This window comes from Carcharhinus amblyrhynchos, chromosome 11 (assembly GCF_965287045.1).
Source record: "Carcharhinus amblyrhynchos chromosome 11, sCarAmb.v2.hapA, whole genome shotgun sequence".
Lineage (NCBI taxonomy): Eukaryota > Metazoa > Chordata > Chondrichthyes > Carcharhiniformes > Carcharhinidae > Carcharhinus > Carcharhinus amblyrhynchos.
Window position 1 is genome coordinate 33722389 of NC_137334.1, and position 12579 is coordinate 33734967.

A 12579-nucleotide genomic window follows, 5' to 3' on the forward strand; every position below is an offset into this window, starting at 1 on the left:
AGCCTAGTTTATTCAGCCTCTCCTCATAGTTCAACCCCCTCAACTCCGGTATCAGCCTAGTAAACCTCCTCTGCGCTCCCTCCAAGGCCAAAATATCCTTGCGTAAGTGCGGAGACCAAAACTGCACACAGTACTCCAGCTGCGGCCTCACCAGTGCCCTATACAGCTGCAGCAAGACCTCCCTACACTTATATTCAATCCCCCTCGCTATGAAGGCCAGCATCCCATTCGCCTTCCTGACCACCTGCTGCACCTGCAGGCTGGGTTTTTGCGACTCATGCACAAGGACCCCCAGGTCCCTCTGCACCGTCGCATGCTGCAGTTTTTCACCATGTAAGTAATAATCCTTCCTACCATTATTCCTACCAAAGTGGACAACCTCACATTTGCCAACATTAAATTCCATTTGCCAGTTCCTGGCCCATTCGCCCAGCCTATCTAGATCCACACTGGATCAATATTGGCCTTGGATAATGTCTGTGTGGAGTTTGCACAATCTCCTTGTGTCTTCATGAGTCCCCTCTGGGTGTTCCAGTTTCCTCCCACAGACCAAAGATGTGCAGATTAGTTTGATTGGCCATGCTAAATTGCCTCTTAGTTTCAGGGAGATTAGCAAGGTAAATAAGTGGGGTTATGGGGATATGGCTGAAACAGCTTGATATGGGTCTTGCTCTGCTGAAGATCACAAGAAACCACAAAAGGTCGTGAATCCATCATGCAAACCTGCTATCCGTCCATTGACTCTGTCTACACTTCCTGCTGCCTCGTAAAAGCAGCCAGCATAATTAAGGACCCCACTCACCCCAGACATATTCTCTTCCATCTTCTTCTCTCAGTAAAAAAGTACAAAAGCCTGAGGTCATGTATCAACCAACTCAAGAACAGCTTCTTCCCTGCTGCCATCAGACATTTGAATGGACCTACCTTGCATTAAGTTGTTCTTTCTCTACACTCTAGCCACGACTGTAACACTACATTCTGCACTCTCTCATTTCCTTCTCAATGAACGGTATGCTTTGTCTGTATAGCGTGCAAGAAACAATACTTTTCATGGTATACTAATACATGTGACAATAATAAATTAAATCAAATCAAATCAAAAGGGCCTGGGTGGGATTGTGTTCAGTACGGGTCCGATGGGCTGAATGGCCTCTTTTTGCACAGTAGGGATTCTATGATTCTACGATACATCAAGATTTCAATTATATGGTTACACGATGAACATATTATGCACTTCAGGTAGTTGTCATGTCTATACTGGTAAAAGGCAATTGAAAATGTTTGTGCATTCTTAATGTCTGGGTTCGGTTGTGATGCGCAAATGAATGAGTGGCAATTTGCTTTATATAGCGGGAACACGAGTACATTGAGTTTATTAATAGAATTCTTCAAAAAATATCAGATAGAAAAATGTCTACAGACAAAAGCATAATTCATGGACAGAGTCTAAATTTTGTGATTAAGGAACAAAAGTCCAATCCTTGTTCCATTTTCTCCTAGAAAGGGAAAACTTTTCTGTTTCCTTAATTGAGATATTTTAGATATAAAAACAAACAACTTAAAAATAACTTAGGAATGTCTTGGATAATGACCAATAAAATGAATGAATAATAAATAATTTTAACATTCCAAGTGAGCCAGCAAAAGGTAGAATGGTCTACGTGTAATATGTACAAATCCTCTTCTAGCCATTAAGGACTAACGTAATGGGAAAAGCAAATATCCTGCAGGTAGGTAAAAGGTCCTCTCTGATACACAACAACTTGCACAAAACACCATCTTGAAGGCACAAGACAGGAGGGGATGGAATGAATCCCATTTGCCTAGATAAGTGCAGCTCTAATGGAAATCAAGAAACTCAACACCATTCAGAACGTCACCGGATCCTGAGCATCCACTTAATTGGTACTCCATCCACCACCACCTTAAACAGCCCCTCCCTGCACCGCCGATGCACAGTGGCAGCAGTGTGTACCATCTACAAAATGCACTGCAGCAACTCTCCATGGCTCCTTCGACAACATCTTTCAAACCTGTGACCCTACCATCTAGAAGGACAAGGGCAGGAGATGCATGAGAACACCACAACTGGCAAGTTCCACTCCAAGTCATTCACCAACCTGACTTGGAACCATGTAGCTGTTCCCACATGTTCACTGCATCAAAACCCTTGGACCCTCTTCATAACAGCAGTGTACATGTACCTACCCACAATATACTGCAGTAGTTCAAAAAGGTGACTCAACACCACCTTCTTGAGGGCAATTAGGGATGGGCAATAAGTACTGGTCTAGTGAGCAATTCCGGCATCTCCTAAACAAATAACAAATTACATTATTTCGGGTCTTAAAAGAAACATGAGCAATTTCAAGCTGCAGTTCTGAAAGTCTAAGGAGTAAAATATTTTGTTTGATTTTACAGAGAAGAATAATATTAGAAAATGCTATGTTGTAAATGCAAAATGTTGATATCCTTTTGTCTGAATTTATCTCTTGACAGGGCATCCCAGGTGACCTTGGTCCATTAGGCCAGTTGGGTCCAAGAGTAAGTACAATTGCAGCTTACTGTAAAACGTGTAGGAAGTGATTTGCGATAATAGTGCACGGCTAATATTTCACAATGAATTATTATAGGGTGAACGTGGAATTCCAGGAGAACGTGGCTTGCCTGGCCCTCCAGGTCTTCAAGGACCAAGAGGTATTCCGGGTGCTGCTGGCAAAGATGGAGCTAAGGTATGGTTAAACATTGATTATATCAGCCAACTTTCACTCATCTTCTCACTCTGACTGTACATCTTAATTGGATGGGAAGCAGTTTGGGATATTCAGGGACATGGGAGAGTTCAGTATAAAGAACAAAGAACAGTACAGCACACAAGCAGGCCATATTGCCCACCAAGCCTGTGCCGACATGTAACACCTTTCTAAACTAAAGACCTTTTGCCTCTATGCAGTCTGTATCTCTCTATTACCCGCCTATTCATGAATCTGTCAAGATGCCTCTTAAACATTACTATCTATTGTATCTGCTTCCACCACCTCCTCTGGTAGCACATTCCAGGCACTTACCAGTCTCTGTATCTTGCCTCTCATTTCCCCCCTTTTACCTTAAACCTACGTCCAGAGTAATTGACATTTCCACTCTGGGAAAAACTCTCCGACTGTCCATTCTATACATGCCTCTCATAATTGCAGGTTTTCCTCCTGACTTGCTCCACTCTTTCCAAGATAACTTTAACTTGTACCAGAGAAGCCCACCGATATTACTAATGCTTCGTATCTCACCCAACTGCTCAGTTTCCATGTCTGATTCCAGTAAACGATTTGCACGAGGCATCAATAGCTGAGCTCAATCCTCTCCTACTTGATGTTAATATACCCAACCTTACCACTATAGTTACTAGAGAAAGTTTCCTGAGATCTGGAATCCTTGCTGATATTTATTTTCCAGTCTGAGTCCAGGGATGCTGAGGCAATTTGTTGAACCCCTACCTCACCTGATGAAACAATTCAGAACAGACCAAGGCTTAAACCTTGCCCTTTGTAATCAGTACCACTACGAGCTACGTCTTGACTCACAGTGGAATTGGAAATCACTTTCTTACTTGTCATGAACTAATTTTAATTTGAAAGGGATCATTACACTGGTCTCAAGATAACACGTTGGCAGAATAGGCAGTAAATGTTTAATGTGAACCATAAAAATTCTGTCAAATAATTGTTAAGTAACTACTCTGTTAACTGACTTGTAAACAATGACTCCAAAAGTTATTCTAATATCCTAACAATCAGCACCTCGTTTTGGTGATTGTTTCCATGATTGTAGGGTCTTCCTGGACCTACAGGAAATCTCGGCGATCCAGGTCCTCCAGGTCTTCAGGGAATGCCAGGGGAACGAGGAGCTTCTGGACCTTCAGGTCCTAAGGGAGAAAGAGTAAGTAAGCAATCTCTCACATTGAATGTATGCATGCATATTTAATTCAAACTATTTGGTGCCCAGTTCCTGTCTCATTGCTTCTCTTCTCATCTGACAGGGTATTGGAGGTGAGAAAGGATCTGAAGGCAGTATGGGTAATGAAGGTGCTCGAGTAAGTAAATTCTTCATTTTACTTTTCTTTTATATTTAAAACTAATTCAAGGATGTTAGCAGTTACCTACTCATCATCTCAACTGAATTGTGAACATCTGTACAAAAAAGGAGTATAATGAAATGTATTGATATAGCTTGGGGCCAGGGTTGTGGTGGTGGGAGGGTGATAGGAACAAGACCACCTCACCACTGTGTACAGGACTCTTCCTTACAGCCGCTGGGATCATTTCTGCTTGCTCCTTCCTAAGCTGCTAATTGCAACTGGTGGCAAGACATGAGCCCTTTGTAGTCAGCACCACAATGAGCTTGACTCACTGTGGAACTAGAAATCACCGCATTGGTCTCAAGATGACACCATGGCAAAATAGTTAATAAGGCTGGAATTTTACCATCCTGCCCACCACAGGAATCAGAGTGGGTGAAGGGCAGATAATGGGAAGGTCTGTCAATCTCAGGCAGGATGTTATGGTTTCGGGATGAGTGAGGCCATAAAATGCCACCCTAAATCTTTAATGTAGAGCATAAAAAGTCTACCTAGCAATCCAATTAAGTTGTTAAGTGGCTACTCTGTTAATTGATGTGCAAGCAATTACACCAGAAATTAAAACAGATTAAACTTGAGCGACCAAGGGGGTTGTCCGATCCAACTGTTTGTCTCTCTACCTTGGCTACGTTTGCAGCCCAGGTGACCCTGGGGAGGAGCACGCAGAATCCACACGCTCCATTGAGGCTTTTCATGCCCATTGGGCTCTGCAGGGATTGGAGTGTATTATTGGCCTCTTTAATCACATTGTGGTTTGATGTTTTAAGTTTCCTTTATGCTTTGTCTTTTGTTTTGGACAGTTCCCTTTTTTTCGGGAGTTGCCCTTCTTGTTTTGTCCCTGAATTTGACTGATTTTGTTCACTTGTTTAGCACAAGAAGAAATGCACCAGAAGTTATTACATTATCCTAACAATCAGCCTTTCATTTTGGTGATTGTGTTCATGATTGTGGAATCCTCAGTGCATTTTCCTTCACTCTGCTTTTGAGAATGCTGCATCCTTGGAGTCACCATGTGGAGGCTAGATGATAGAGAAATGGACCGACAGATATATTAATATTGAGACAAAGTAATGTGGAAGGACATTCATATGAAGTGTAAATACTCTGATCGATTGAGCTGAATGGCCTCATTCTATATTATAAATGTTGGTGTAACTCTGTGAAGTGTTGCTACTGGCCCCCACAAGGAAGAAGCAGTTTATCTTCCCACAGTTGAACCCAGACTGTGCAATGAAAAAGGAATCCTGTCATTGAATTTGGCAGAACAAATGAGAAATCTTTACAACCACATTTTCCTGAAAATCCCCATGCCATTTTCTCCACCGCTCCCCTTTCTCCCCAAGTTCAAATAAATATTGACACCAATGTTGCTACGAAGTCTGCTTCAAAGGGAGAAACCTCCAATGCCTTGTTGGTTGTTATCTACTATGATATCAAATGGTATCACTTATGGTATGACTTATTCTTCTTTCCCACAGGGTCTGCCTGGCTCTCCTGGTCCACCTGGTATTGCAGGTCCTGCAGGGGATAAGGTAATTAATAATCAAAATTACTTTGTGTAAAATAATATATAAATTGCACCATCCTCGTGATCGTTTCTGTTACAAATTAAGTAGGCTAGTGTAAGACATTTAAATAGTGTCACTCCCCTCTAAGATTTGGACCCCACACTAGGTATCGATGACACAACACAAACTTTGTTTACAAATTTCCACTTCATGTGGAAAGCCTTTATTAACCTATCAAGCGATAATATATACATATAACAGTAGCTGCTTCGTAAAACATGCGACCAGGAACTAATTCCTGGGTGCTCAGTCTGCTGACTGAAGTCTTCCACATGACTTCCCGTGTATGATCAAGTCACGTTTCCCAGGCTGTAGTGACAATGTCCTTGTGGGCTGTGCCTTTATACCTCTTTTTGACTCTGATCCCTCGACATATAAGGAAATATCTCGAATCGGGTCATCCGATTCAGTCTCAGCGCCTTACCAATTCCATCGTGCTTGTGCAAGATCACCTGCATGTGGCCATTTCCTGCTGTCAGTTTGGTAGGGCTGAGTGTTCCCGGGTGCATGACAGAAATGGATGTCATATCTGCATCTTGGTAAAGGATGAAGAGAGCCATTGACACATGCTCAGAGAAGCCACTGTTTGTGAGAACTGTTGTGGACTGACTGTCTGATGGTGTAATTAGTTTGGGTCACCACCTTAATGAAGAAGGTCTTGTGCCACAGTCTCTGTCTCAAAGCCAGAAGCCTCAGGCTCGGGTTCTACCTCAGGACATGATAGTTAAGGAGGGTGTAAGACTCAGTCAAACAGGTTGAGTATCAACCTGCAAAATCCTTCCAGCACACACCAATGGCAGGTGATAAGAGCTGGATAGTGAGACATGTTTGATGCACAGTGACACCCCTCAAGCTATAAGCCCTGGAGACAGGCTAGTGTTCCAGGATAAACCTTGCTATGGGAAGAGATGGAAGTCTGTCCTGTGCACCACTCGGTGGTGGAAAGAGAAACAACAACAACCACTTCAATGACATGCCAGCGTGTGTGTACCTGTTCAGTTAAAATTATCTTTTTCTTAATATGCCCAATATGAGCCCCAGAATTCTCCCTTTGCCTTGATGTCCTCCAGACTCCATGTTCATACCTCAAGGTGAGCCACACCCACTGGTCCACACTACAACTGGTTACTTTTGACTGACAAACAGAAACACAAGAGATATTGAAAATGCCTGACTAGGCCTGAATATTGAATTTATTGTATTTTCATCTTATTTATGGTAACTTTTTCTTCTAAACACAATGTAGGGTGAACCTGGCTCTATTGGACCTCCTGGCCCTCTGGGTTCCCGCGGATCTCCAGTAAGTGAAATGTATAAATGTGAAATGTTTCAGAAAAAAGTGCAATGGAGATTGGAATATTACCTTGTTCAACACTGGAATCTGATTTCCAACATTTTTAATCATTAGCTAAAATCCACAAAGAAACAAAGGCAGCACTCTCCATTAGACAGAAACAACTAGTTATATGTATTATAAGTGTGGGACAAACTGAGGAAGCAGGCCGCTATGACATATCACTATTTTGGCCGTCCAAACTAAGCCTAGAAGGATGGATTAAAAATCTCTCTTCTTCCTCTGGTGGGTACCATAGGTGAACCCTATCATTAATGGTGTGGTGATGCAGCATTAGACTAGGGTAGGCACAGGAAGAAGTCTCACAACACCAGGTTAAAGTCCAACAGTTTTATTTGATAGCAAGAGCTTTCGGAGCTTTCTACATTAATCATTAATGGGGTATGAGCACACATCACAGATATGCCCCCAAAATCCTGACACTAACCAATTCTGTAAACTTAACTTTGAGAGGCCCAAAACTAAATGCATGACACATTTGTTGAAATATTGAAAGATGATTTGTTCTAATGGCTGTGTGTAGTAATCTTTCTAAATACATTCTGGTGTCACCACACATGTGTAACACAGAGGGTGGCATGGTGCCACAGTGGTTAGCACTGCTGCCGCATGGTGCCAGGGACCTGGGTTAGATTCCCGGCTTGAGTCACTGCCTATGTGGAGTCTGCATGTTCTCCCTGTGTCTGCGTGGGTTTCCACCGGGTGCTCTGGCTTCCTCCCACGGTGTGAAAGGCGTGCTGGTTAGGTACATTGGCCATGCTGAATTCTCCCTCAGTGTATCCGAACAAGCGCCACAGTGTGGCAATTAGGGGATTGTCACAGTAACTTCACAGTAAGCATGAATAAATAAACTTTTTAAAGTAGCAGAGGAAAGAACATGGAAAAGAAAGACATAATGACGATGAAGCACTGCTAATCTTGGATATAAAACATATATATATTATATGTATACATATACAAACAGATAACTTGTCAAGAATTGGGTAAAATGTTTTGTAGAAAAGGCTTGTTGAAGAATTAGAATTCGATTTCAGATTTGAAAGTATGTTTTCTGGATTTTGAGCTCCCACCAAGGCCAAAAAATTAATTCATGGGATGTGGGCATTACTGGCTGGGCCAGCATTTATCAACCATCCCTAATTGTCTTTGAACTGAACTGTTCGCTAAGCCATTTCAGAGGGCATATGGGGGTCAACCACGTTGCTGTGGATCTGGAGTCACATATAGGTCAGATCAGGTAAGGAGGGCAAATTTCCTTCCCCAAAAGACATTAATGAACCAGTTGGGTTTTATGACAATTGACAATAGTTTCATGGTTCTCAATAAGACTTTTAATTCCAGATTTTAATTCAATTCAGATTTCACCAGGTCCCCAGAATGTTACCCTGGGTCTCTAAATTACGAGTCCAGTGACAATACAACTCCACTACCAGCTCACGGAGAATGGAAGGCAGTAAAAGTAGTGCCATCAATCTGAGTACCAGTTCCCATGCCGCATCCTGATCCTGGACAATTTTCTGGGAGGTAGGATGGAGGGGAGAAGGTCGGCAGGGCTTTTGCCTGGATGTGGCAGAAAGCTGATTAAACTGAATTAACATCACTTAAAGCCAATTGTAGGAGGCTGTTAAATCTCTCAGTACTGAGATGTCTCCTGAAGAACTACTCCGCAGTCTGGTGTCAGAGAACACAGATCTTTATTCAGTCCACTCGCTGCACACTCCAAACATTGATTGCCTGCTCAGGGCAGTTCCCAACTAGCTCATCTTATATGCCAGTGGCACGATAGCAGGGGCGGCACGGTAGCACAGTGGTTAGCACTGCTGCTTCACAGCTCCAGGGACCTGGGTTCGATTCCCAGCTCGGGTCACTGTCTGAGTGGAGTTTGCACATTCTCCTCGTGTCTGTGTGGGTTTCCTGCAGGTGCTCCGGATTCCTCCCACAGTCCAAAGATGTGCGGGTTAGGTTGATTGGCCATACTAAAATTGTCCCTCACTGTCCTAAGATGCTTCGGTTGGAGGGATCAGCAGGTAAAATATATGAGGGTAGGGCCTAGGTGGGGATTGTGGTCGGTGCAGACTCGATGGGCCGAAGGGTCTCTTTCTGCACTGTAGGGTTCTATGATTCTTTGATGAGATCATGTGACCAATTCTCTTGGGGCTAAAGGGATATGGGGCAAAGGGTAGGATCAGCATATTCAATTTGATGATCAGCCATGATCAAAATGAATGGTGGAGCAGGTTTAAAGGGCTGAATGGTCTGCAGCTCCTTCTAGTCTTTATATTTCTATTCTCTTAAAGAAGCTATGCCCCAACATACGTAGTAGAGACTTACTGACATTTCCCAATTAGTCTTCAGTTTGTTAGAAGTAACCAGGATTAGGAAGTGCCCTCCCTGCAGCAGAGCAGGAGATGAGCGTAACAGGCAGGTTTAGATGCTTTCCCTGCCTCCCTGGGTGTAGCTACACTTTAGAGGGCTTCTGGAACCTACTCCTCCACTCAGAATCCCCCAGTGGTGACTCAGCTGCGAAGGCTATTTTATGTTTTAAATTTTAAAAGGTTGGCGAAAAGGCGTCCCCATTTTGAAGCATATTCTCCCTCACGTTTCTTGAATGGCATCCTTTTACTGCTTTAAAAGTGTAAGGCCCCCTCGCTGGCTCTCCAACGTCAGAAACCAACCTGCCGTGTCTGATTGGATAGCACACCCAGCTTCTGGTTATCAATAGGCCACTGTGGGAAAATCACAAGGAGTGACAATTTCTCTCAGTGCATGTTTCTGACCCATATTTGGGCCTGACAGATATCCCGGAGTATTGAAACCTTCTGGAAAACCCAGGCCTCCACATCAAATTTGAGTCCATCCCCATAATTCTACAACACCTAATAATAGGGGTGGCACAGTGGTTAGCACTGTTGCCTCACAGTGCCAGGGACTTGATTCCTTGCTTGGGTTACTGTCTGCGTGGACTTTGCACATTCTCCCTGCACCTGCATGCGTTTCCTCCCACAGTCTGAAAGACGTGCTGGTTAGGTGCATAGGCCATGCTAAATTCTCCTATAGTGGATCCAAACAGGTGCCGGAATGTGGCGACTAGGGGATTTTCACAGTAACTTCATTGCGGTGTTAATGTAAGCCTACTTGTGACACAAATAAAGAAACTTAAAGTTAACTTAGTTTTTAGCTGCTCTATCACTTCCAAAATGCAGACAATTTACTTACCTTGGTTGGTTATGGTTGCCCTGTTAATCTCAGCAGATTGGTTTAGTTACCATGAGCTTCAATGCTGCACTGAACAAGCATGAAGTTAAAATGGGAAATTTATATTGTCACAATTATTTTACACCCTGGTGTAGTCTGTAGAGAAAAAAATATATTTTATGTTTTACAATATTGAGATTTCTAATGATTATTAAGAAGTTATATACATTTCCAAGATTTGAAGGTTTGGTATGTTCATATCTTACCTATATTTGAATTGGGGAGATTATGGCAAATGATTTGATGTCCAAAGATGTGCGGGTTAGGTGGATTGATTATGCTAAATTGCCCCTTGGTATTGGGGAATAGCTCGGGTAGACACATAAGATTATGAGGATAGAGCTTGGGTGTGATTGTGGTCGGTGTAGGGCTAAATGGCCTCCTTCTGCACTGTAGGGATTCTATGATTCTATGATTCAAATATCCATGGATCCGAGACCAAATAGGAAGTTGGGACTGAGAAGAAAAGACAGATAAAACTCTTTTCAAACAAATAAATTGTGGAGAGGTCGTTAGCAAAGGCCTTTGAAGTGAAAAGTGAAAATGAGCTCAAGAGGCAAATCGACCAAGTTCTAATGAAAGCAATAAATATGGTAAGGACTGGTAGATCCTAGAATCGTTCAAATAATAACCGGGTGCAATTCTTGTACTTAAAACTCAATAAAATGTGTTTTAGAATAGCACAAACTTTAGGATCAGGAAAAGGTTATGTAATAGACGCTTATAAATCTCAAATCATTCTGTGAAGTTTTGTGATAGTGAATTCCATCATTGTTTTTCAGGGTTCTCGTGGTGAGACTGGTCCCACTGGTGCTGTTGGATTTGCTGGACCACCTGTAAGTTTCCTGTGACGGAAAAGTTCACTTTAAATAACATGCTTTCTTTAAGATACTTTTCTAAAGACAGTTGCATTTGTGAAACAAATGACACATCAATCACATGTATTCAGTTACGTGGGTGCGCATTGACAAAAACAAATGGAAAACATGAAGGTTGATATTGTAAACATTAGTAACAGCGTGTACTCATTCATTTATACCTCCATGTTATGGGGATGAACAACATGAAACTGTGGAATGGCCAGAGTGTGCTTTTATCAAGCAAGATATCCTAGCCTATATAGTAATGAGTGGATTGGGATGTCTAACCAAATAGTGGGATAGTCTCAATTCTTGCTTTTCCTTGTTATGTATTCAGCTTGTACCACTAGTAAACCCATATATCAAGGATTTGTTAAATATGAAAATTAGGGGAAAATCTAATTGGGAAACTGTACTCATATTGGTGGGCTATTGTAATTCAATAAATGGAAATATTATCCGAACCTACTGCTTGGAAAACTATAACTCTGGTATGAGCGTAATTACATTGTGAAAAATGTATAACTCATGCATAAGGTAATCTTGTTCTCTACCTTCTAACATAGCTCCCTATTAAACTACCTGATTTCATTTGAAACAGGGCACTGATGGACAGCCTGGAGGTAAAGGTGAAACTGGTGAGCCTGGTCAGAAAGGTGATGCTGGATCTCCAGGACCACAAGGTCTAGCAGGATCCCCTGGTCCACCAGTAAGGAAGTTACTAAAGCATTTACTAGCATGAAATGAATAATTAGTAGTTGTTTATGATCATGGATAACGTACTGTTCAACTTAACATTTCCCAATTCATTTCTTAGGGACCTGTTGGAGTCCCAGGTTTAAAAGGTGGACGTGGTACCCAGGGACCACCTGTAAGTATGATCATTTGAATTTTGTGGATGAGATTCTTTGGCTTCCCCGCAGTGAGTTTCCCAGTAGCGAGAGGTGGCTCGCCATTGGCCAGTGGTGGGATATTTTGTGAATGGGATCTCTTATTGAATCCGCCCACACCACCTGGGAAACCTGCGGCAGCACTGTGCCATTGGCAAGACCAGAAGATCCTGCCGTGTGAACAGCCGGAAGGTCTCGCCCTCTATCTTTTTTCAACTTCTCGCTTATATTTAATATTTCAATCCATCGCTTCTTTCGTAGGAAGTGTCTCAAATGTATTTAACAAGAAAGTTGAAAGAAAAGTTTTGAATTTTCAAATGCCTTCTTTCAAATGCACTTCACATTCAATGAATTACTTCAAAGTGGAGTTACCATGCATGGGATTTTCCATCCCTGGCACCAATGGGCATTGTTGCAGACGGGATGGAAAAATTTGGAAAGTCAGTGGCCATCCAAATTTTCCACACCCAAAGACAGTGATGCCTGCAAGTGTGGGGATGAAAATTAATAGTCTGTGAAT

The 12579-nt window shown here is 42.4% G+C and overlaps 1 protein-coding gene across 1 annotated transcript in view; it reads left to right on the plus strand.

The window, feature by feature from the left end:
• col5a2b (collagen, type V, alpha 2b) overlaps positions 1–12579 on the plus strand; it is a 272414-nt gene that overhangs the window by 213930 nt on the left and 45905 nt on the right. The window contains exons 32-40 of the mRNA XM_080198839.1: positions 2500–2544; positions 2634–2732; positions 3826–3933; positions 4034–4087; positions 5611–5664; positions 6947–7000; positions 11092–11145; positions 11771–11878; positions 11987–12040. Coding sequence (XP_080054965.1) covers positions 2500–2544; positions 2634–2732; positions 3826–3933; positions 4034–4087; positions 5611–5664; positions 6947–7000; positions 11092–11145; positions 11771–11878; positions 11987–12040 — 630 coding nt within the window. The remainder of the gene's footprint in view (positions 1–2499; positions 2545–2633; positions 2733–3825; positions 3934–4033; positions 4088–5610; positions 5665–6946; positions 7001–11091; positions 11146–11770; positions 11879–11986; positions 12041–12579) is intronic.